This window comes from Rhagoletis zephyria, unplaced genomic scaffold (assembly GCF_001687245.7).
Source record: "Rhagoletis zephyria isolate East Lansing unplaced genomic scaffold, Rhagoletis_zephyria_1.1 Rzeph_scaffold_00061, whole genome shotgun sequence".
Lineage (NCBI taxonomy): Eukaryota > Metazoa > Arthropoda > Insecta > Diptera > Tephritidae > Rhagoletis > Rhagoletis zephyria.
The window spans coordinates 475926-502531 of NW_016157145.1; the positions used below are offsets into that span (position 1 = coordinate 475926).

General features: G+C 36.5%; 1 protein-coding gene across 2 annotated transcripts in view; it reads left to right on the forward strand.

Annotated features, from left to right (window-relative positions):
• LOC108370459 (KH domain-containing, RNA-binding, signal transduction-associated protein 3-like) overlaps window positions 1-22842 on the forward strand; it is a 23848-nt gene extending 1006 nt beyond the window's left edge. Inside the window, exons 2-6 of one of the 2 annotated variants that reach the window (XM_017625791.1) lie at window positions 4705-4826; window positions 4879-5222; window positions 5331-5420; window positions 22193-22272; window positions 22529-22842. In XM_017625791.1, coding sequence (XP_017481280.1) covers window positions 4705-4826; window positions 4879-5222; window positions 5331-5420; window positions 22193-22272; window positions 22529-22656 — 764 coding nt within the window. In that variant the 3' untranslated portion in view covers window positions 22657-22842. The remainder of the gene's footprint in view (window positions 1-4704; window positions 4827-4878; window positions 5223-5330; window positions 5421-22192; window positions 22273-22528) is intronic. The other variant, XM_017625797.1, reaches the window with a different exon arrangement.
• Window positions 22843-26606: the final 3764 nt, after the last annotated feature.

Genomic DNA, 26606 nt, shown 5'->3' on the forward strand with positions numbered 1-26606 from the left:
CATACAAAGAAGGCAATGTTTAAAAAGGAATACAAAAGAAAATGAAAATATACCTCTACTTTTATTCTGGGCGTGTATTATTATCAATGAGGGTTTCCGGTCACGAACCCCTGTGCAAAAATATTGCCCATGACGTAGGCGGTGTTGGTCCCGCCCGATTTGATTGCTTTAAGTTCGGTCGAAGGCCGCCTACGCAGAAAGGTGTTCTCTGCAAACAGGTGTTCAGCTCCTTTTCTTCGCAAAACAGAAAGGCAGAATTCTACTGCCTGAGGGTTATAATCCCTAAGTGCGGCCGAAGGCCGCCTACGTAGAAAGGTGTTCTCTGCAAAAGGTGTTCAGCTCCTTTTCTTCGCAAAACAGAAAGGAGAATTCTACTGCCTGAGGGTTTTAATCCTTAAGTGCGGCCGAAGGCCGCCTACGCAGAAAGGTGTTCTGTGCAAACGGTGTTCAGCTCCTTTTCTTCGCAAAACAAAGGAGAATTCTACTGCCTGAGGGTTATAATCCCTAAGTGCGGCCGAAGGCCGCCTACGCAGAAAGGTGTTCTCTGCAAACGGTGTTCAGCTCCTTTTCTCGCAAAACAGAAAGGCGAATTCTACTAAGTGAAAATTCTGAATTAAAAATCCCCTTTTATTATTCAAAATTCCAGTCTGGTAGCACCAAGTTGTATGTTATTTTGCTATCTTATTCATCGTTTATATGAAAACTTTAACAATAAATTATATAAGAACTATAGGGTTGCTAGAAAAAAGGGGATATTTTTGAAATCAGGGGGTCCTATTCTACCTCCCCACATTCCCCTTTTTTCTAGAATTTGCCGTCCGTCTACTAAAATTTTCCCTTTAAAAGTTATTTTTAACCGACTTCCAAAAAAGGAGGAGGGTATCAGTTCGTCGGAATTTTTTTTTTTTTTTTTTTTTAATGTAGGTATGTTAGTGCATAACTTTGAACCACGTCAACCGATTTCGATAATTCGGAAAGGTAGTGTCTCAGAGGTGGTCCCATACTAATCTGGTTAAGATCCTATCAGCGGATCATGAGATATATATATATATATATTTTTTTTTTTATATGGGAGTTGAAGTCGGTTTTTTTTTGCTAAAAATTACTAGTTTCCTTTTCAGTAGGGTTTTTTTGCACATTATCTTTGCCGTGAGAACTTATCGTAATAGATACAGATCTGAATAAGCGTTGCTGTTGTTGTTGTTGTTGTTGTAGCAGCATACAAATTCCCCAAAGACTTTTTGGGGAGTGTTGCTGGAGTGACAGTCCTTGGCCAGATATAAATCTGGGTCGTTCCGGTTACGTAGACCCGACTGTCGTGGGAACGGTTGTTGTTGTAGCAGCATACAAATTCCCCAAAGACTTTTTGGGGAGTGTTGCTGGAGTGACAGTCCTTGGCCAGATATAAATCTGGGTTGTTGTTGTTGTTGTAGCGGCTACAACAACCCCGCCCAGATCGGTTGGTATCTCAGTCGTTGTCGTCAAGTTCCACTAACGGCAACCCTAGGAAGCGTGCAGCTTCTGTGGGATCTGTCCACAGGGACAGGGCCGTTAGGGTGGTCGGGTTTTCCGGGCATGCGAAGAGGTGGTTCGAGTCATGTGGGGTCTCTCCGCATGCCGGACATTCATTAGGCACATCCTCATTCAGCCTACTCAAGTAGGAGTTTAACCTGCTGCAGTAGCCGGAGCGAAGTTGAGCAAGTGTAGTGCGTGTCTCCCGAGGCAGATGAAGCTCTGTCTCGTCAGTGTCCGGGGGTGGTATGCCTAGAACGGCATTCACAGGTCGAGAGTCTACATAACTCGAGACTGAGTCCCTGTGAATGCCGTTCAGGGCCTGTCTGTACGCTGTCGGGTCCAGAGGTTGCTTAATGAACCTCTGGACTTCGTCCGTCAGTTCATATAGATGCCTCCTGACGTGCCTAGGCGAGGGCTCCTCTGCAAGCAGCTGTCTGTTTGGGTGGCCACTTCTGTGGCTCCCGATCAGGAACTGCTTGCAGAGCATTATGTTGTGCTCCCTAACTGGGAGCATTTGCGCCTCGCCGTGCAAGTGATGTTCTGGCGTCATCAGGAGGCATCCCGTCGCTGTCCTAAGTGCCGTATTTTGTCCCGTCTGTAGCTTCGTCCACTGCGTCCTACTAGTCCCTGGCGACCACACTGGCGCTGCGTAGTTCAAGACCGGCCGGCCTATTGCCTTGTATGTTGCCAGCAACGTTTCTTTGTCTTTGCCCCAAGTACTGCCGGCTAGCGACTTGAGGACCTTGTTGCGGCTCTGTACTTTATTGACAATAGCGGTTGAGTGCGCAGAGAAGGAGAGCAGGCTGTCGAATGTGACTCCGAGTATTTTGGGGTTATTAACCGTCGGAATTGGTGTGTCATCGACGTGAATCCCCAGCGGTAGCCTGACCTCCTTCGTCCAGGTTGTGAACAGGGTCGCGGAGGATTTCGTAGGGGAGAGGGCTAGACACTTTGCAGTGAAGAAGCGAGAAAGTTCGGAGAGATAGCCGTTTACTTTCGAACACAGGTCATCAATTCCATTCCCAGTCGCCATAATCGAGCAATCGTCGGCATAGGAGACAATCGAGACTCCCTCTGGTGGTTGAGGGAGCTTTGAAATATAAAAGTTAAACAGTAGCGGGGAAAGGACACCACCCTGAGGAACCCCCTGTTTTATTTTTCGCTGCTTACTCGTTTTGTCTCTGAACACTACCGACGAATGTCGACCACTTAGATAATTTGCCGACCACCGTTTGAGCCTCTGTGGGAGAGAGGAGGCCTCTATATCTTCTAGTAGCGTGGAATGGCAGACGGTGTCAAACGCCTTTGACAAGTCCAACGCTACTAGAATCGTTCTCTCACAGGGACGGTTACGGTTAAGGCCACGAGTTATCTGAGTGTTTATGGCGTTAAGTGCTGTTGTTGTACTGTGCACTTTTCGGAAACCATGCTGATGCTTCGCTGGGGTCAGGTGATTTGTGAAGTACGGGAGTAGCAAGGCCTCGAGTGTCTTCGCTACCGGGGAAAGGAGTGTAATCGGACGATACGAATCTCCTTTGTTTGCCGGTTTCCCCGGTTTGAGCAGTGGGACCACTCTCCCCACCTTCCAGATGTCTGGGATGATGAGAGTGGCCTTTGACAAATTGAGGACCTCCGTTAGGTACGCTACCCCCGCAGGACCCAAATTTTTCAGCATCAGCATGCATATTCCGTCGGGACCCATGGCTTTGGAGGCTTTCGCCTTCCCGATGGCCACCTGAACTTCGCCGCAAGTGAAAGCAAGGGGGGCACAAGTTGTTGGCAGTTTGTGCAGCCTTCTGGTCACTCGACGCTTGGCTTTGTCCACCGGAGGATGCAGTATGAACTGCCGGCTGAAATAGCTCGCGCATCGCTCCGGGTCCGACGAAGCATGGTCGCCGAAGGAAATTTCGACTCTGTCGTCGTGCTTCGTCGGATTAGACAATGACCTCGCGGTTGACCAAAGCTTGCTCACACCAGAGGTGAAGTTGCAAGTCTTCAGATGCTCCCCCCACTTCTTCCGCTTATGTACGTTTACAAGTTGCCGAATCTCCGCGTTGAGATCCCTGATACGGGGATCTCCGGGATCGGCCTGACGAAGGCTATCACGCTCATTGGCTAAAACAGCCGCTTCGGCAGGGAAGTTTGGACGTGGGTCCGATATGCACCCTGCCGGTATGAAGCGGGCTGCAGCAGCAGTGACAGCCCTGCGGAACTTACGTTCACCGAGATGGACGTCGGTTGGTGTGGGGAGCGATGTGAAGGTGTTTTCAGTAAACTCCGCGTAACCTTTCCAGTCAGCTTTAGAAAAGTTGACATAGGTACGGTGTTTGGCGGAGGCAAAGTCGGTTGGTTTATCAATCGAGATGACTATGGGTAGATGGTCTGATGCTAGAGTCAGCATAGGTCGCCACGTTATGCTGTTTATCAGACCAGCGCTGACTATTGTGATGTCTGGCGAGCTACTGCAGTTACCCATAATCCTGGTGGGTGCGTCGTCGTTCATTGTGCAGAATGTCGAATCGTCTATCTGCTCAGCCAAGTCTGTTCCCCTACGATCGTTTGACAGGCTTGAGTGCCAAAGATCGTGGTGCGCATTAAAGTCACCTACTACCATACGGTTTTCACCTCTGAGGAGCGCACCTATATCAGGGTGATATCCTGCCGGGCAGCAGGTGACAGGGGGTATGTATATATTAAATATTTCGAGCTCGACATCGCCTGACCGGATAGCGATGCCCTGACATTCTAGGGTGGTATCCCTGCGGTCGATGTCTGCTTCGATAAGACGATACTGCACGGTGTGGTGCGTGATGAACGCTAAGCCACCACCATTATCTCGCTCGCGATCTCGACGGTGCACGTTGTACCCGGCACAATTCAACTGGGTCGTTCCGGTTACTGAATAAGCGTCTGGAACACTGCTGGTTGTCAAAAGCTTCCGATTTAGAACTCGCGTAAATGTACATTTGCTAAATGCGATAGCATGAACGCTCTTCGAAAACATATGTATGTTCGAAAGTGCTAAATGTTGCATTTTAAATGCAGCAAAAACGCTGCATGAGTTATCTTAATTATACATATTTGTTTCTTAGCATCCCCGGAAAAGTGTGATAGTTTTGCTAAAATATCCAAAGCCGATTCCATAATTCTAAAGTAAAGACTACACAATATTTAATCTTAAAATTCTAGCCTTCGAGCGTGTCTATACAACTGGCCGCATACCAGGCACAGAATACCATGCCGACGTGTATCAGCAAAAGCCAACAAAGGTCACTCAAAAGGTTTATGTACCAACTAGGCAATACCCCAAGGTAACCAATATAATAGGAAAACTTAAAGCTTACATCACCGTTTTTTGTGCAGTTCAACTTCACAGGAAAATTACTAGGTCCCAAGGGTAACACATTACGTCGTTTGCACCAAGAAACTCAGTGTAAGATTATTATAAAAGGGCGTGGTTCAATGCGCGATCGTGAAAAAGAAGAGGAGCTCCGTCAGTCAGGCGATCCTCGTCATGCGCATTTGCACAAAGATCTGTATATAGAAATCAGCGCTTTAGCTACCCCTGCGGAGGCGCATGCACGTGTGGCATATGCTTTAGCTGAAATCCGCAAATATCTCGTGCCAGATAAGAACGATGAGGTTTCGCAGGGACAGCTCCGTGAACTTATGGAAATAGACCCGAAATCAGCTGAACAATATTCAAGGTGAGTATTCTTATCGTCGCTCTTTGTCCTATTACTAAATACTGATAAAGTATAAAAAAACATATAAACACATATGGATATACATGCAAATATATAAATTTATTTCAGGTCTATCATAACTAAATTTTCACCTGGTGAAGGACCATCCAAATTCTTAAATTTACTTAAACACCATAAAGATTCACAAGAGGATCCCAGGTATGTACAAGTCGTTATTATGAATACCAGTGACCATAACGGTTATCATAATTTAACCGTTAAAATTGGATTGCTCTTTTTCCGATCAAATGTCGTTATTTTATATTTCTTTTGTCGATCCAGAATAATCGTTACTTTTGGACTTTTACATTTTCCAAAAATTTGTCACGCGTTTTTTCCCATACATAGTGTGCTCGACAATATTTTTATATGGAAGAGAATGCCTAGCATCGTAAACAAAAATATTTGTCAAAACATCAATGGTATTCTATAGCCACTTGAAACTTGCACTTTATTATACTAAAATTGAATGGGCTATAAAATTGTATACCAAATATAATTCTAAAAATGTTGAATAAAAATTTTGATAATTTCGTAAAAATTTGTCGAAATTTTATAATTTTTGTTCAAGGTTTGAAAAGCGGACTTATGTGATGTTTGATGAATATCTACCTAGGCTTTTCTACAAAAATATTAAACATAAAACAAACTAAAGTAATATAGTCAAAGCTCATAAAAGTACGACGAGTCTATTATTTCTGCCGCCAGTGTATATATGCACATATCTCTGGTCATAAGCAATAATCGCCTAAGTCGTAAAACCTGAATTCGAGAAAAAGCGCTTTAAAGATTTGGATTGTAATGTTAACCTTATGGGAAACCAAAATATTTTCATTTATAACTTTTTAAATAGAATAGGTAACGAGATGGGAGTTTCACGTAGACATGGAATAATAGTTGCAGAAAACAATAGCATATATAACTCAATTCTTTCTTAAGTCGACTTAGGCGGTTATTGCTTACGACCACAGATATGTACTACAAAGGAAAACAAATCTAATTAGCGCTAGCATGCCTGCTCGTTGATATCAATGCGAATTGTACTGTTTATCAAAAATGATGTGTTTGTTGTACATTTGTTCATGTTTGTCATTGTGCGTATAATTTTGTATAGTAGTTTTTGTGCTTCCTCTATCACCTCATATATAAGTAGTGTTACAGGAGCAGTTGAAATTTTGGCCCCGGTGCTTCTTAAATAAAGCCATAAACGGAGCGACCGTTGGTTCAACTTGGTGATGTTTTGCTCTATATTGCGCAGTTTGTGGGCCTGTTGAATGAATTTGTGTCTTGATTTTGATTTTCTGGCAAGTTGTACAACTCGTCGCTACATTAATGGTTATGTTGTACAAACTCGTTCTATTTGGCGTTTATTTTGTTCACTAAATAACCTAAAATGGATAACTCAGCCGAAATATGTACGTGCTTTCGTTGAATTTTATAAATGTAAGCCGAAACTATGAAATTGTAAAAATGAGATTTTGCGATGAGACTGCTTGCAAAATTGCAATATATGCAACTTGATTGCGGATCGATCTGAACCAACGGTCGCAACGTTTAAGGCTTGAATTATGTCAAAATGATGTGTTTATTGTAATTAATTGTGTCATTTACTACCATTATGCGTAGGCAAATTCAAGAAATCATTTCATGCGTTTGAGTAGAATCTGAGTGCATGAACACCATTTCTTGATTTCAATTATACGCGAAATGCAGTTTATGCACTGAGTTTTTACTCAGATCCATGAAATGATTTCGTGAATTAGACTACGCATAAACGTGATAATTGTGCGTATAATTTATAAGGTAATTTTATGTTTTTATACTCTTGCTACTGCATGAATATATGAATTCGTGATAAGAATATATGAATTCGCCTTGCAAGAAAGAAATCGAGAAAGAAGAAATGGCGAAGTCAGTCTTCTTTCACCTATAATTTGCAAATAAAAGTGCGTACTTTCTTAGTGCTTTGGTTATATTGCATGGGGAGAGTCGTAACAAATCGCGGCGAATCGTAAGGATGTATTGAATGCATTATAAATATTTGCAGTTATTTGTTAAACATACAATAGATTATTGTGTGACAGTTCACTCCGTTCAGTCACTTCCATTACAAACCGATCCTAAGGATGCTAAAAGGGCGAATTCATATAAGGTGGTGTTACCGGAAAATTAATAAATAAATTATATATCAGAAAATGAATAAAATGAAATGAAGTTATTGTTTAATTTTTAAGCAAACCTATGCATGTAACTCAATCGTCAAATGGTTTGCCGAGCCGTAAACATATGTTTACACATGTTTACGTTTGTCTCGTGTTTTTTAATTAAGGTAATAATGTTAGTTTTTTTCATTTCATTTCATTTATTAATTCATTTTTGTACATGTGCTTTAGTTGCACAGAAAAGAAAGAAGACATAGAAAAGAGGAAGTAGGAGAAAGAGCAAGGATTAGAGAAGCCATTAGGAGAAGAAAGTTTGCATTGTTTGCTTGAAGCGTTTCGCATCCTTAATAATTTTAATAGCTGGTGGAAGAGAGTACCACATTCGAGAGGTAACGAGATGCGTACACCTAGGGATTATAATATTTACCTAACCTTAACTAACATTGCGTAATACCATCAGAAAAAAATTATCCCTACATTCATTTGATTTTTTTTTAAGCGTATACAATCAGAAAAAAATTATCAATCCAAATTCCATACTTTGCGTAAAATTTTTATAATTTGAAATTTCAAAGCAAATAACCAACATTTTAAACTCGTTTAGTACGAGCGCACGCGGTGAGCAGCCAGCGAGCGAGTAAGCAAACGAGGGCAGCGCAAGAGTAGAGCGGCACGCAAACGAGCACCTCATTAGCTCTGGCCTCGCGAGGGCGTCGTTGCGAGCGAGGCACTCATTTGCAGCAGCAGACGAGCGAGGCGAGTAAACGAGCGAGGCAGATGAGGCGAGTAAACGAGCGAGGCAAATGAGGCAAGCAGATTAGACAGGCAAACGCGTTGTTTGGTCGGCAAAAATGTATGGGATAAAAATTGCAGCAACTAAGAATTTCGAGTAAAGGATTGTATGCACGCATGCAGATATGTATATACATACATATATGTATACACATATGTATATATTTATTTATGTATGGCTGACTTCCAAAACGTCAATTGCTTTGCATAGGTACGAAGTATAAGGTTCCATAACGTCGAACTACAAAATATTGACAATGTATTTTGTTCCAAAACGCTGCCGAAAAGTTATCGAAACGCATCGCTGGAGCAATCAGCGCATCAGAAACAAAGTTGATGCTTCGTTTGTTATTGGTTAGCATTCGTGTTTTAGAAATGGAAAATTTAGAAAAATTGTCCATTGCTATATTGAATATTTAAAATATGCAATGTATATGGTTGCAATGTGTCGCAACTCTGCATATACAAACTGTTTGAATACTGCAGTATAACAGTTTCCAAACATTGTATTAATACGTTTTGGAAGTCAGCCTATATATTCTCATGCACAGAAGAATAGATGCGTGCTATTTTGACCAGTTTTATCTACTAGGTAGGCACATACATATGTGCATACATATGTAGGTATAATTTTTTTAATGTTCAATAATTTCTTATAAAATTTCAACTTACACACTAACGTCTCTTTTTATGCGGTTATTTGTTATGCGGATTTGAATTTATGCGGTTTTTCAAACCCTTTCTTCGCTGTAGCGATTTTGCTTCTTTGAGAGCTTTTATTACTTTTTTTTCAATGTGTAAGGGGCAATGCTTCTGATAAATAATTTGTCTTTGTATTCTTACATTCAAGTAATTACTAAGTAATTCGGCTAATTAACTATGTTACATATGTATAAATGAGAATATAATATTTATAAAAATCATTATTTTGTCTTTCATTTCTTAAATGAGTAGGACATTAGCATTTTCAAATGAATATTCCTGGTTTAGTCCCCATACATATATATGTATGTAGTATAATACAAACTACTATTTGGGGTGTTAAACAGTATTTGATAATTAAGGCTGGTCCACATAGAACTTTCGCGTTGACTTTGTAGTTGGCGTTGGTTTGACAGAACGCACGTTAAAAGTATGCGTTCTACAATGAAGCTTGGCAGAGACTACTTTGGCCACTAAATTAACATATTAACGAGAGATAAATTAATATTTCATATCAATAATTGCATGAAAAATTATATTTCTTGCCCTCATTTGGTTAAAAGGAAAAAACCATGTCATATAATTTTATTTATTTGCAACAACTGGCGACCGACGCAGCGATCTTTCTGCTTTGTGTGTGTGTTTGTCTGCTCTTAGCGTTGGCAAATTTTGGCTATGTGGACGGCTGCTTTGAAATTCAACGCCAACGCAACGGCAAAGTTGTATGTGAACCAGCCTCTATTCTTTGTTTACGCAAATTTCCCATGTCTCCATATCCATACATATGTACATATATATATACATATGTCCTTCAACAACAGGCCACAAATAAATTTTTTCACCAAGCATTATATTTCATTCATCAGGTATACAGCATAACTGCTACAAGTAGCAAACTATTTTGGGGGTGTTACAAGTGCTTACTTGTTTTTTGTTTCTGCGGCACAAACGATTATAATATCTTCGTTATTACTTTTCTCTGTAAAGACAAAATACATGCATACAGTATCGGTCATATCTATAGCACGCCATTTCAAAGTGATATTGTGTGCCACTTATGTTTATTTATTAATTTTTAAGAATTTTCAATTAAAATTTAGTTTATTCTCTAACAAACCCCATAAAAACCCAAGTTTAACAATTTGTAGAAAACTTCAAAAAATGGCAACAAATTTTCACCAAAGTTTCAAACTTTTTTCTCGGAAGTGTTAGAATTTTTTTGAGTACACAGTTTTTTAGCCACTGCAATTTTAGTCTGATAATGTGCAAATTTCAAGTGGCTACGAATTACCGTTAATTTTTTAGAATTTTTTTTGTCGCATTGGCTTTCATATAATGAATAAACTCAATTTATTTGTATATGGATGAAAACCGCAACACCTTTGGCGAAACAAATTCTAAAAAATCAACGGTAACTTTCAGTCACTTGAAACTTGCACATTATCAGACTAAAATTGATTGGGCTCTAAAACTGTGTATTCAGAAAAATTCAAACACTTCCGAGAAAAAAGTTTGAAATTTAGGTGAAAATTTGTTGCACTTTTTTGAAGTTTTCTACAAATTGTTAAGCTTGGGCTTATATGGGGTTTGTTAGAGAAAGAACTGTATTTCAATTGAAAATTCTCAAAAATAAATAAATAAACGTAAGTTGCACACAATATCACTTTGAAATGGCGTGCTATAGATATGACCGATACTGTATGTACATACATACATACATACATACATATATAACTATGCATGTTATGTATGTATGTACGTATGTATATATACATACATATATGTATATAACTATAAAAAAATATTTCATTCCATAATCTATGCTTATGTATGTAATAAATTTTATTTGTTGTTTAAATGCTGCCCTAATCTAATATTCACATATTTATATGCATATGCACATATGTACATACAATTATTAACATACTTTCGTACATAATCTATTGACATACATTCCCACATTTTTATGCACAAAAATGCGTGTGATTTATAGTACACTCGGAGCGCTCGCTCGTCGCTCACTCGTCTTACCTAGCAGAGCGAGTAATCAGACAGCTACTCGCCTCGCACCGCGAGCGAGGCAACACACAACAGCCTCGCTTGTTTAATAGGCGCCGAGCAAGCCAAACTTCTCGTGCCTCGCCTCATTGCTGCTACGAGTACGAGCTGCGAGCGCCTCGTTGCCTGCCAGGCATTGAGTAGGAGTTTGCTCGCTCGCTCGCTCGAACTCCGAGTTTTTGCCTACCCTCTCTCGTCTCGTACCGCTAGTATAATCTTAAAATAGATATCTTCGTTATTTTCGGTCCCTAAAAAAATAATTTACTCCAGTGCACCTAATAAGATATTCGCCATAAATAACGAAGGTCTACGTATCATACCGAAATGAAATGATTTATTAAAGTTGTGATCTAAATACACTGAGGAGCAAAACCGGAACAGTAATACATAATGTGAATTTTCTTGCGATATATTCGCAATATATGAAGACTTTTTTGTAATCTAGTTTCGGAATTCACATTTCCAATGTTTATTTCATCAGAAGGCCTTAAAAACAATAATTAATACAAGCAGATAAAGAAGAAAATTGCAAAAAAACGTAGCAACTAGATTGTTCCAGTTTTGCACCCGACAGAAAATTTTACCATTTGCTTGACTTTTAATAAATTGGCCATAACCAATTTGAATATTTTACCTTTTATGGTCATCTTGGGATACTTTCGCACAGGTTTTAGGCGAAATCTGTTGAGAACGCGCACCGGTTTTCCTCAACGCCATGCCCAAGGTCTTGCATCCGATTAGACGAATTTTCGCAATTGAACAGTGGCATTTTCAAACAATTCCATAAGTTTTCTGTTGAATCAATTCTGGGCTTTACGCAGGTCACTCCATGATTATAAAAACTTGGGATTTATACCTATTTGACCCCAGTTTCGGAGGATATTTCTGATCATTGTCCTGTTAAAATTGATAAAAGCCTGCGAAAAATATCCTCAGAAATTGCCAAATTCTTTGAAAATGCTCATTTGTGTCTCTTTTCTTTTTACCGTCGATTTTACCACAGTTCTTACTCTTTACCACAGTTCTTACTCCCTAAGGCGTAACACGGCCCTACATCATTAAATGTACACATACCAGCCTAATATTTAAATATTTTTTTCGGACGTTAGGCGTATCCCTGATGCAGGTGCACAGCACTTGAACCAATATTCCGACTTAAAACGTTTAATTTTATCCTCAGAGTTAAAAAATTTAGGGCCGCGGCCTAATTAATAGTAAATTTTGGTGGAATAATGTGGTCGTTTATGAAGATTTTGTAAATTCCCGCTTCAAAATAATACCAATCCAATGTTTGTTCTTAGTAAAAATGCGTTTCTGACAAACAAATTTTCTGGATGTCAAAGCAGGCTTTCTCCTCTTTATCTTTGTGCTGCAATAACTTGTTCCCATGTCTTACATAATGTCCAGTTACTTGCTTTGTGGTGAAAAAGCAGTAATTTTTGATTTTGAATCAAAGTTTCTGGGTATTCAGAGACCCTCCAATATGCCTAGCCTAACAAATTGCAATTTTTTGTGGTCTCTTGATCTTGCAGACTGAGGTCCGCCCTTTTATCGCTTCTTTAGATAACCATAAAACGGACATTTGGCCGATATGATTTCTTTCTTTATAGCGTAGCCTTTCTGACCGTTTTGCAAAAACTTTAAATTCTTTTTGCTTGGGTTGTGCACTTAAAGCACTCACAGCGAAAATCCCACGCGCCTTGATTACAAAATTGCAGGAAATGAGCCAGAATTCCTCTTTGAATTATAAAATTCAGCAAATACTAAAAGGGTGTTAAACTGGGACAATCCAGTTCATTTTTGTTTGGTCATTTTTTTCTGAGTTTCCATATGCGAATCTTAAAATTTTTATGGTCAAACGTTTAGTTAAACATCGGTAAGGCGAAATGCAAGTTTGAATTACCATAAAGTAAATAAACTGAAGACAAACTTTACTTTCCGTTCTATTGTTCCAGATTTGCTCTTCAGTGTACATAGCTCATTAAATTTTAATGGACTAAAGTGCAAGTTTGTAGTTCCTAAAGAGTCGCGTTGATTTTTGGATTTTTGATAATTTTTATTCTGAATGTATTACGCACTTTTTTTCATACAAAAAAAATTGCCAAAAATCAACCCGATTTTTCAGCAACCTATAACTTACACTTTGTTCTACTACAATTTAATGGGCTATAAAATTTCATACTCAAGTTCTAAAAAATCTGATTGAAAAGTTGAAAATTTAGATGCAATTTTGCAGAATGTGAGTAACAGCAAACAGTGTTTCAGTCTCATCGATTCTAAATTTTCACCGAATTCTAAATTTTATCGCTATGTATAAAATAAAGTCACTAGTGGAAAACTCTCTAAAATGGTAACACATCAGCAGATTGGACATTATCAAAGTAGTAGATATAATGGTAGAATATCAGACAACTGTTTCCATTAGAAGAAGGAGAAAGTTACAGGCTGGCGAATCAAAAGAAAGGGAAGTTTAATTGTCAGGTAGGCGTAATTTTTCGGTAAACACTTTCAACGTCATTCTTGAAAAATTAAAATTTAAAATTTGCAGTTATTACTGAATTCGGCAATCTAAATTTCAGTGAAATTCGTAAAAGATCAGAACGTTTAAGAAAAACGTATAACTCGGACCTAGAATCTTTCGTGGATGTTGACTTTGTGCACTTCCACGCGTATTGCTCTGAAAAAAAGTTGGAACGTAATTCTCCACTCGACCTTTTGATAGCATATATAATATTCATCACATTAGCTGCGACGAATTGCAGCGCAGAATGATCATTTTCATGTGAAAAGGGTCAGTAACTATTTGCGCTCAACTATGAGGGCAAATCGACTAACAGCTCAACCTAACATTACTGGCGTGAGTTTTTCTACGCACGCATGAACATTTTTCACATTTGATTAACCGAAATCAATTTGCGTGCGTCATTTCTCAGAGTTGCATTTCTGTCAAATTTGCAGAAGTTTGCTGAACAAAATTTGAATCTATAGTCGCGCCAAAATGTCAATTGAGCATAAAAGTCAAATCGCAATGTCACTCAAGACAAATCTTGGAATTTGAGTTAGCTTTTTACGCACGCCGTTCAATTTTGATTAGTCCCATACAACTTGTATGTGAATGAGAATTTTTTGACTGCCGTCGTGCGTGAATATTAGCTTGGTCTGTATGGGCCGGTTGTTAAATATCTAATTATCATTACTTCGCAATAGTACCACTTCATGCATATAACATGTGATCGATAAAGCAATCGTTATATTTAATCGGAGCTTCTACCTCCGATTTGTGTTAACCACGAAATTTTTCAACAATTTCTGTTGAAAACACGTAGCATATTCAAATTCCAGGGTTGTAGAGAATTTCGTTCTCCACAACTTTTGTACGAACATTTTTTTTGTACGACGCACAATGGGACTACAGCGGCCAAAAGTAGTAAAAACGGGTTAGCGAATTCTGAAAAAGTAATTACGCAGATACACAGCAAAATATCCAGCTAACCCAAACCAAAAAGAATTTTTGATAAAAGTGAATATTTACAATCACGACACGAGCTAAAAGTAAGAACAATGCGAAAAAATAAATGTGTAAGAAAAAATTTTGATTTTGTCGCAAGTAACTTGAATTAATTTTTCCACTGGGCGCATATATAAAAAAGCCAAACTGATTGATGATCAATTTTTGAATATATCTGTGGTCAAGCATTGCTTTAAATTTCTATAAATCTTTTGAAATGTATGAAATATTATACTTTGAAATTCCACATAACTTTGTGAGTATAAATTTTTTCTTGAAAAGGGATATTTAAAAAGGACTTAGGAAGCGAGCTAAATTATACTTAGATCAAGTAAACATTAAATACGCGTGTCATATCTCAAACAGTTCCAGCTGCGAGCAACTCAGCTCAGCTTCTATTCTTCCTTTTATAGACCCACCTCCTGTAAAATTTATTGAATTTTTATTGTAGAGCTGAAGGGAAAGACTGGTGTGTACATAAAATAAATAATATGCGATATAAAATGGAAATTGAAGAAGATGTAGATAATAATGACTCTATTAATCACATTCAACATTCAGCCAAAAAGGAACGCTTCTCTGGACGAGATCCGTTTTCAATGGCAAAAGTCCTGCTGGCCTTAACTCAAATTTTGTTGTATAAAATGTAGGTAAAATTGAAAGTTTCAGTGTAAATACATATCGTGCACATTATCTAGTATGCAGGTATTGTAAATGTTTTCGTTTTGTCATTTTTAAAATGAAGAAATAGGAACTTCTTTAGAAATAAAATAAATGTGCCTGTGCAGTAGCTCCAAAAATCATAAAATTTAGTACTTGGAGCCAAAAAAGTTGGGTAGAAGGTGGTCGCCGTTATAAGAAATTCATTATTATCTTCCAAGTTGGAAAATTATTGCTTAAGCGAGCTTACCGAATTTCATCAAAAAAGATTTTTTTTTTATTTGCTCGTTTTTCTAGAATTACTGGACGACTATGTAAACCGATGTTGACTATCTTTCAGATTTATGCTTTTCTCGTTACAACAAGCATATGCTCTGAATTTTATCAAAATCGGATAACATTTACTATTTCCGCCCACAAGAGCTGTGGGCGTGGTAGCGCGTTGAATTTTACCATTTTTCACATTTCTTCATTCCTAAGTGCCGAACAGCGCACTCAGCGAATTTCTAGTACGGTTAGTACTTTTGGTCCCAGCTTATATGGGGACGTCCCACTGTGCGACGCTTAGAGCACGACCAAGAACGTGCCAAACATAGCGATGTAAGGGAGGTGGTATAAAACTCATTTCCACATCACGTCAACCGGTTCAGTACGATGGTCAAAATTCTGTAGGATGGATTACAAAGATTAAGGTCTTAAAATTATTACATAGACGCCTCCCATTGAAAACACTGGGCACAAGGCCACACTGGGCCTTTTGAAAAATTCAATATGGCGTGTAAAATATGGCGTCTAAACTAACCGTAAATTAGATTTGCATAACAATTTTTGTGCCACCGGAAAAGAAAAAGTAACAGCAGGTTCTTCTGTGTATGAGGTTACTAATTACGAGCCTAGAGCATGATTTTAAAAATTCATAATGGCGAATCCAATATGATGGCCAAATAATTAAAATTTATTCAGTTCGCATATTTGAGACGCCATGTTATTTTTTTTTTTTAATTTTACGCCGCTTTCCTTACATTGCTATGTTTGGCACGTTCCCGGTCGTGATCTAGGCGTCGTACAAAAAAATGTTCGTATAAAAGTTGTGGAATTTCAATATGATACGTATCTTCAACAAAAATTGTCAAAAATGGCGAAACCCGTGAAAACTAAATTTTTTTCGCAGTTTTTGCTAATTGTTTGCAATAAAAAAAGTTTTTTTTTAAAACCCTTCTGTAAAACAAATGTGTAACTATTTTTTACGAAAAATACAAAATAAGCTTTCAAATCGAAAAAACCCAAAAAAACTAAAATCCAAGATGGCGGAATGTTGCCATATGAAGTTTAGTGGATCCATTATCTACGTGTCAAATAGAAGTAAACTGCATTAAAATAGAGCTTATGAAATTTTTTTTCGTACCAACTTAATCTAATTTTACTGGGCAACACAGAAGAAGAGGTAGCGATAATTTCGGCGTACTTAACTCAAAACCTGTATTTTTTGGATTATGACACTATTGCAGTAAGTGAGCGATATGTAAATTTAAAACATTAAAGTACTTTACTTCTATTTGACACGTAGATCATGGATCCACTAAATTTCATGTGCCAACATTCCGCCATCTTGGATTTTAGGTTCTTTTTGAATTATGAAAGTATTGAAGTAATAGAGCGATATGTACAACGCATAACAACAAGGTAATTCACGATGTTTCGTATTTGGTCTCGTAAATTCAGTGATTTGATTGAAGGCAAAATGTATGCAATGAAAGGTTCTTTCGAAAAAATTTATTGCAATCAATTTCTTTTAAATGATTGCAAATTGTAATCTTAATAGTCAAAGCAATTAATTTTGATAACAATCGAATTGGTAGCATTATTGAAATTTTGCAGCTCTGCTCCCCAAAAACTCTTTGAGGAATTTGTACAACAACAACACATTGTTTTATGGGAAACTAATCTTGTTACTTTTGCATTTCATGTTACGATATTTATCATCTATAGTTATACTAACCGTAGGAACTTTCCTTATGAGAATGCTTCTTAATAGCCATAGCACCAAAAATTTAATAATTAAAATGAACAGAAGAACTTTGTCAAAATTCAATAATGTACCATCTTTAAAGTTCATACTTTTCTCTTGAACTATATTCCGATTCAAACTGTAGTTATCCCATTTTAAGTAACAGTTAAAAATTGTTTGTTTGTGACTTTCCAGAGGGCTTTTTTTTTAACGTCGGTTTTAACATTTGGGGAATATTTGAATATTGTATACATTTTTATATTACTCGAAATCGGGCTCAACTAGTATGTGGCTCTCAAAGTTAGCGGTTTTTTCCTTTTTCCCGTGTTTTTTAATTATTTAAAGAAGATTTAATATGAACTTGTAGAAAATTAAATAAGGATTATAATGGGATGACAGTTATTAATAAATTTATTTGTCTTCACCATTTTAATCAATTTCAAAAAAATATATACATATATAGATAACAATAATCGTTTAAAGCAAATACCGATTTTAACCTACGCATGATACGAATAAAATAACAAAAAAATGGCACATTTAAAAATGCTACTCATTTGTACAGGGTGGGCCAAATAAGACCTACCCATGTGAAACTCGTATAACTCTTGTAACATTTATTTGTTTTAATTAATTTTTTTTTTATTTATTACAACCATTTCATGGAACTGAAGAGGCACTATGTATGAAAAATGACATCAGATAAATGAGCACCATTTTCTTCGATACAGTCAAAAAAGTCGGGCGCAGTTAAGTCCGGTGAACGGGGTGGCCAAGGTAAATCTGAATTTTTTGAAATCAAACGTTCGCCGAAACTTTCACGTAGCAGGTCCATAGTTTGCCTAGCAGTGTGCGCTCCATCTTGTTGGAACCACAAATTAGGATGCTGCTCTACCGTCGGCCGCAAAAAGTTGTCAGTCAATGTTCTGTAAGAAGCCACAGAAATCGTTTCTCGTTCATCCTCATTCTCGAAGAAATGTGGGCCGATAACTTTTTTGGCCATAACACCGCTGCAAAGTGTGCATCTGGATGGGTGTAAATGGTGCTGGTGTGTTGCCCTTGGATTTTCAGAGCACGACAATCTACAGTTTGCTTGTTAACATAACCAATTCAATGGAAATGCGCTTCATCCAACATCAAAACCTTACCTATAAAATCAGTTTGTGTGGCTAATTGTGTAAAACGAATAGCGTATTGTAGTCGTTGTTGGTGGTCTTGCGGTAGCACTGCTTGCACAATTTGATGGGTGCATCTTAAGATCCAACTTTAAAATTCTCCGCAACGTTGTTCTGGAAATGCCCAAGTTGGCGAGTTGAGACAGATGGATAATTTGCAACACTCTGCCCCACAGCTTCCACGTTGTGTTAGTGGGAATATTTCGATGAACACCTCTTCTTAGTCGGTCACTCACTGAACCCCGTTCCTCAAAACGGTCGACCTAATCATGTGGGACCGGTCCCTAATCATGTGGGAGCTAATCTTGAATTAAAATATTGGCCATACTTTCGCTGCGCCATAACAATTGGTCGTTGACCAGAATAGAAAACTTCGATAATTTTAAGGCGTTGTACACTCTTTCCAAGAGTTTCAATCTAATATGCAGAAAGAAAATAACAATAATATTAAAAAATAAAGAAGTTATACGTGTTTAACATTGGTAGGTCTTATTTGGCCCACCCTGTATACATAATGTAGTGTTATGACTATTGTTAAACCGTAATCAAATACAGTATGCTTTAATGCTCAAATTTGCAATTAAATTTTTTACAATTTCAATGCCGAGTGGAATTTCGGCATTTGGTAGTTTAGTGGAAGTTTATTATCAGAAATTAAAATGAAATTAGTGACTCACGCTATAGGATTAGTTAAAGCGAAGATATACAAATTTGAAGTAGTACATAGTACTCTACTCGAAATCCCGTTAATGCAAACTACAAAAAGACTAATAATTTTTAAACAATAAATAAAACCGACTTCAATGCTCATATAATATTTAGTAGAACTGTTCAAGAAATTCATGATCCAATGATCGGAATTAAACCAAATTAGTATGGGAACGCCCTTAAGGTACCACCTTTCCGATAAAAAAGAAACTGTCAAGGTCTATCCACACTCACCAGTGCCGTATCAGTTCTGTACCAGTCATACCTATTCCCACACATCCGTAGTATGCCGTCCGTTGCTTTCAGTAAAAGTGAAGTTCAGTGAGGAAAAATGACTTATTTTACTTAGAATAAGCCCTTTATAAATAAGTGGTTCTCAAAATCTGGAGCTGACGGAAACTATACTTACGGATTCGTAATCAGCACAAAAAGTATATCAACTTTAACTTTTGCCGCACCAACATTTTTTCCATTTTTGTTAGCCTCTATTATATTTGCAATAGAATCTGAGTTTGGAGTAGTGCACTAAATTTTGAGTACACTAGGCATTTCACTAGCAGTAATTATATTAGAAGAAATTATATTTCTCACTACCACTGGAAAATTTCTGCACTACCACTAAAAACCTTATTGATAGTGGTATTTTTTTCACTATACCTAAATTTTGAGGCAGTGAATAAATTGGTACTACACTCAAATAGTGCAATTTCACTAAACTTTCACAAGTTAATAGTGCATTTACATGGTATCAAGCCATATGAACTGTTGATACGCTAAAATAGAGGGACTACATGTCCAATGAGGAATTCAATGATATCGATTTGGATGCAACAACATACTGTTGTGATACTGTTAAGCATATGAAATTAGAGCATGTTGGATTTTCATACATCTTCCCATAAAACGTTTAACAGATGCAGAGATACCAAGGAGGTTTTTTCCCATTTTGATGCCTTTTTAATATAAAAATTAAAAATAATAAACAAAGAAATTCTTTGTACTAGAACTTTTTAAATAGAAGCAACTCACGTATAGTGGACAATACAAATACAAAGCAATATGATAACAAACTTAAAAACAAGACATAACAGAACATTTTAATGAGCTTTATATCACATTTAAGTAAAAATAAGGCTATATTTTCCAAGCCGGCAAAGAAATGAAAATGTGTATTTTTTGTCACTTGAGATCGACTTGACCGATCTGGTTAATCCTCTTCTTGGCGGGTTCGTGAATAACTATACAAGGTTCACAAAAATCTCCTACCTGCCTGGAATTGAGTCATTATTAAAAATATTCAAATTTTCAATTTAATGAAAGTTTCTGTATTCCACTAACATTAGTGTTGGATTTTTTTCACTATCAATTTTAGTGAAGAAAAACATTTTTCACTAGGCTGAAGAATTTTTTCGTTCACTATTCGATTGTTAATTTTAGTGAACAAACTTTTTATTTCCCTATCACTATTGTATAGTGAGGTCGATATATTGCAATTCAACACTAACCAGTACTGAAGAGTACTAGTGAAAAATGTTGCACTATTACTAGATACTACTGTAAACTGAAAGTTTAGTGCACTACCCCCAACTCTGAATAGAACAACGTTAGCTCGTCAGTGAAATACAGAAAAATATCGTTGCCGACTTATTTAAAAAGCACGGAACGAACACTGCACTGACGATAAAAAACGGCGCTGTGCCGGGTGTGTCTGAACTCTATTTGAGACTGAGGCAACGATATTTTATTTTTCACTGACACTGATATTGCACTGATGTGTGTGGCTAAACCTTTATCCGGTAACATATATGTAAGTATAAACAGAACCAAATCTCTGTTCGAATTTCGTCGGTCGGAGCGATGCCGTTGGGTGATATTCGCCGCACCATTCTCCCAGTAAAACATAACAGAACCGAAATTCGCATCAATTGAATGACAGATAAAAAATTTAAAAATACAAAAGCGAAAAGATAAATCAATAAATTTTGCCATTCTGATTCCTGCTGATAATTATCTGATAGAAAACTGGGGAAACAAAGCCCCATTTCTACTGAGAGCTGTATTTGTGACCTGCGGCAGCGGCAAAATTAAAAATAAATCTATTCTTGCCGAGTAGTGAGGTCGATATATTGCAATTCAACACTACACATCATGAGTAGTAGTGAAAAATGTTGCACTATTACTAGCTACTAGTGTAAACTGAAAGTTTAGTGCACTACCCCCAACTCAACTACCCCAATATAAAATTCTTGCCGAATTTCGTCAGACGAACTTCGTCGTCACATTGGTTGTGTGCAATCTCATAAACTGCGGTGTGTTCTAATTTTGGCAACGAACTTTCTTCCGACGAATTTCTCTGAGCGATTTGATTCTGTTTAAACTTTATCGTCGTCCGTATGCCAGAAACATGAATGTGTAAAAATGAAAATTTTGGAAAATCAAGTTTTAATGTTTTTTTTTTACGAGACTTAACCCTACATTTATGCAATTGAAATTTTAAAATATGTGCTTTCCGGGTACGCATGGTTTTCTGGGTTTTGGTATAGGTATATATAGATGTTCTATCTAAAGGGTTAATCAAGTCAACCCACAACTCAAACCTGATAAACTTGCACATTCATGCTTCTGGCATGAGGGTGACGATATGTATGTATGTACATGTACATAAAAAATACATCCCGATTAATTGATAACCCTTTTCCAGTTTTTGAAGTCGGTTAAAAAATAATTGAAACTTCTAATTTCGGTTGTTTAATAATAATAATAGATTGGCGCTTTAACAGTATGTTAATATTTGGCCCAGCTTCTCCTCCGATTTTTGGCGTGCGCCTTGATGTCACACAAAAGGGAGGGACCTACAATTTTACGCCGACTCCGGCGGCGAATGTATTTTTATGGGAAGCTGTTTTCCATGGTGGTTTTCGGTGGTTTGTCAGTGCCTGCCGAGGGGCGGCCGCTATTAGAAAAAACTTTATTTTTCATTTTTTTTTGACGTTGGTCGGAAACTGGGCTTGAACCCAGGCCCTGTGGAGTGTTAGTGCGCACCTCTAACCACAATACCTCAGCGCCCGGTAGTTTCGGTTAGATATTAATACGAAAGGCGAAATCGTCTTAAGAAAACCTTTTTATAAGATTACCAATAAATTTGAACTCTATTTCAGGGGCGAAGAATCAGACGAAGAAGGGGATGTGTATCAAAGTCGTTTTATAAAGCGACCAGTATATTTACCATATGCTAAAGGTAAGTTAAGTTTAAAGCTTTTGTTAGATATTATCTAGGGAGCAGGAAGTGCTTTCTCTACTTTGCTTTTTCTCTTATAATTAACCACACATATGAGAACTTTTAAGTTTCTAACAGTTTAATGTCTTTTAAAATTCATGCAATTAAATAACATTTTATAATCATTTAATGAGTTTCTGAGAATAACATAACAACTACAAATAACTTTATGAAAATAACATACAATATAATTGTTTTAAAAATAATTAAGTAAAAGTTATCCCATCAACAGTGCCCATAAAACGACCAACATCTACTTTTATTGGATCTGGATTTAAACGCACTCGCGAGACACCTATACAATATTATAAACCAATGCCAACTATCCTCAAGAAATATAAATAAAATAATAAAAGTTTATGAAATACTGTACTCATAATATTATATATTCCATTCATAATAATAAAATAATTAATAATCTTATGTATCTTGAAATGATTAAAATTTGGTAATAATTTCAATAATAATAATAAAATATATATTAATGGTTCTCTCAGCAAAGTTGTAGACAGTAAAAATTTATTATTATACTTAGTACTAAACTATTTTCAAAATTTTTAAGAAATAAATTTAATGAAGAACAGTTTGTACAATATTTCAAAAATTGCACTTCTGTACTAAGAACATGACATATTTTCATTTAAATCAAAATAATCTTAAAAATTTAGTTTTTTTTATTGCGAAAGTTCTTTGCACAAATTGGCGCGAAGGTAACCGCCGTAATCGAATCGGGTTCTCTCAGTGTCTGCATTTTTTTGGAAACCAGCTCAATACCGACTGTTGCACACTTACATATACACTGCCGACAAAAAGTCTGGCACAGAGATTTTTTTACAATATACATATGCAACAATTTTTATTTAAATTTATTCTCGCTAATTTTTTATAAAAATATGATTCATCGTACAACAAAAAAAACATAAAAATATGATTTCCAAACTTCGTGCATAACACGGGAGAATTCAATAAATTTTCATACAAATTTTCAACATTTTAATAGAGTCCGACCGATTAATCGGCATCGGCATCGGCTAGTATCGACACAAAATTGAGCATCAGCATCGCCGGTTCTTTGGAATTTCTTTTCATATGTTCAGGTGAAGCGACAGACAAAAGCCAACATCAAAAAACATTTGCAGACAACTCACAAAAATTATGTATTTTTTTTTTTTTTTTGTTGAAGGTGTTTCACGTTTTTTCCATACAAAAGTATGTTCGATAATTTTAATTTTTAACCGACTTCCAAAAAAGGAGGAGGTTATCAGTTCGTCGGAATATTTTTTTTTTCTTATGTATGTTACCGCATAACTTTGGACCACGTTAACCGATTTCGATAATTCTTTTTGCATTGGAACACTAGTGTCTCACAGGTGGTCCCATACTAATCTGGTTTAGATCCGATCATTGGATCATGAAATATACATATATATTTTTTTTAAGTCGGTTTTTTGCTAAGAATTACTTGTCTTTTATATGGAGGACACTTCCGCAAAAAATAAAATAAAAAAATTTACGGAATTTTATAGCAGCTTAAAACTTGCACTTCATTATACTAGAATTAAATGGTCTACAAAACTGCATACCAAAATTCTTATTAAAAAGTGTGAAAGTTTGGTGAAAATAAGCAGAATTTTTCTAATTTTTGTACAAAGTTGGAAATCTGAATTTATATGGTGTTTGTTGTTAGCTAGTTTTTATAAAAAAAATAATAAACATTAAATAAACAAAAGACAAATGCCAAATGCCAAAACCGGTCAAAATATCGCAATTATTTTATTTTGTGGACCACTATGTATATGTATGTAAATATATACCTAGCATATAAGGTCGTATGCATTGAGTGCAAAAGAGTGTATTTTAGTACAAACGAAATGAAATTTGTTGTTCCTAAATATTTCTTACTTATCACAATATAAAAAATGTTTATGTAATGTACATAAATGTGATTTATTTTTACACATGCATATGTACATATGTACATACATGTGTACGTAATGTTGCATAAAAAGCCAATTAATTCAATTATTTGTTTTCTTTTGTTTTGTTAACTCCGTTAAATTAACTGATTTTATGACTTAATGCATTTATTTGTAATTTTTTATGGAATCGGCATCGGCATCGGCATCTTTCCCCATAAGCCGATTAATCGGCATCGGTACCTGAAAAAAATTGGAATCAGGTCGGACTCTACTTTTTAATCAGATGTTTTTTTTGAGTATGCAGATTTGTAGCCCAATAAATTGTATCATAATAAAGTGCAAGTTAGAAGTGGCTAGGACTTGCTTTTGATCATTTTTTCACGCAGTTTCTTCCATACAAAAAAGTGTGCGAAAATACTTTGTATAGAAAAATGCAAAACACCTCCAACAAAAAAATCTCACAAATTAACGCGATTTTTGACTAACTTAAAACATTTTTTATTTGAGAGTATATTCGATTAAGAATGTCCACGATTTAGCTTTCTCAGCACGCAATTGAATTTGTAATGAAAATAAATAAAATTAAAAAACTTCTTAATAACCAACGCTCTTATAAATAGACTAAAAATTAGAAAATAGTATTTCTCAGTCCCATAGAATTTGTATTGATAACTTTTGATTTTGAACTTTTAGCAAAAGTCATTATAAACAATTTATGAGATTGAAAACGAAAAACGTGGAGGGCATGCAATACAAAGCATTCGATGTAATTGACAATAGTCAAACTATATAACATAGACCTAAAATTTCTACAGAGCAAGTACAAACANTTTATGAGATTGAAAACGAAAAACGTGGAGGGCATGCAATACAAAGCATTCGATGTAATTGACAATAGTCAAACTATATAACATAGACCTAAAATTTCTACAGAGCAAGTACAAACATTAGATCGATTTTAAGCGGTCGTTATTCATATATCCACATTCATACATATATTACGTTTCATATCAATTCAGGTCTATTACATGCGGCCCACGCTTTTCATTTTCAATCTCATAAATGTTTATAATGACTTGCTAAAATTTCAAAATCAAAAGTTATCAAAACATACATATAGCAGCAGTTAATTTTATTTAAAGAAAAGGCGTGTCGTCCATTTCCGCTGTAGCATGGCATATATTTAGGCGCAATATTTAACTTCTTCTGGCGGGGCGACATCTAGAGTCTTCTAGTTGTATCTCTTTGGTATGATGCCTACAACGAGGTTGATATCTAGAATTTGCCATAAATAGCTTTGCTACATTTATAGTATATATGGTGGTCTGGACACACAACATTGCAAGTTGATAAAAGCGTTGACATTATAGGCGGTGTTCAAAAGAGAGAAATGTCAAAATCACTTCTACCTTATTTAATATGCCTTGATCATGACTACAACTATTAACGATTAAAGTTTTGTCAGTCAAAAACTCGAAAGAAGAAAATAGGCAAAGATTCAAAGTACACATTTTTCATATAAGGAAAGTAGTTTATAGTTTTTTTCTTTTTACTTGTAAAATAAACATTACTAAAATAAATGTATTTTTTATTATTTTTCGGTTTTTGTCTTTTTCAGTACCTTCTTTTACTTTTTTGCGATTTCTAGTGCCTTTTTCTGCCTATTTTGCCTTTTCTAGTCTATTTCGTTATTTTATTTTGCCTTCTTATAGGTTTTTAGGTCCTAAAAATCCGTTCCCTGCTGATTACGAATCCGTAAGTACACAGTTTCCATCAGCTCCGCCTTTTTGCAATATTTGAGGAGCTCTACCAAAGAAACCACAGGTGATAGAACCTTCGACTTAGGCTTAAATTAAAGCTAGCGCTCTCGACTACTAACCCTGAAACATGACCGTCGAGAGAAAACTCGGGGCCCGGACTGAAAAATCACGGTACCGATTGAAATATATGTATTTATGGTAAAATCCTAGAGCGACGGAGCAGTTTCTTGCGGAAATGTGGAAGAAGATTGTTTCTATAATGAATTCAGTTTTGTCTATTAAACTCTTAATTATAAGTACATACCCAGTAGAACTGGGGAGCATCGTACGATTGCTCGGTGAGTACTCCCTTGGGAGCATACGAATACTCCCCATTGCTCCCTATGCTTCTGTGTATAAGCATGTAATTTTGTATACTCCCTTTAACATTGTATGTCCTAGGAGGGGGAGTAATCCCTTTTACCTCCTAAACGAGCGATCGGGGAGCACACACAGAAATATCATCCCACAAACCTCCTAAGGGAGCAATACGGGAGTACTCCCATAAAATCCATCCCAAAAAGACAACAAGGGAGTGCACATAGAAAAACATCCCACATTCCTCCCGAACGATCAA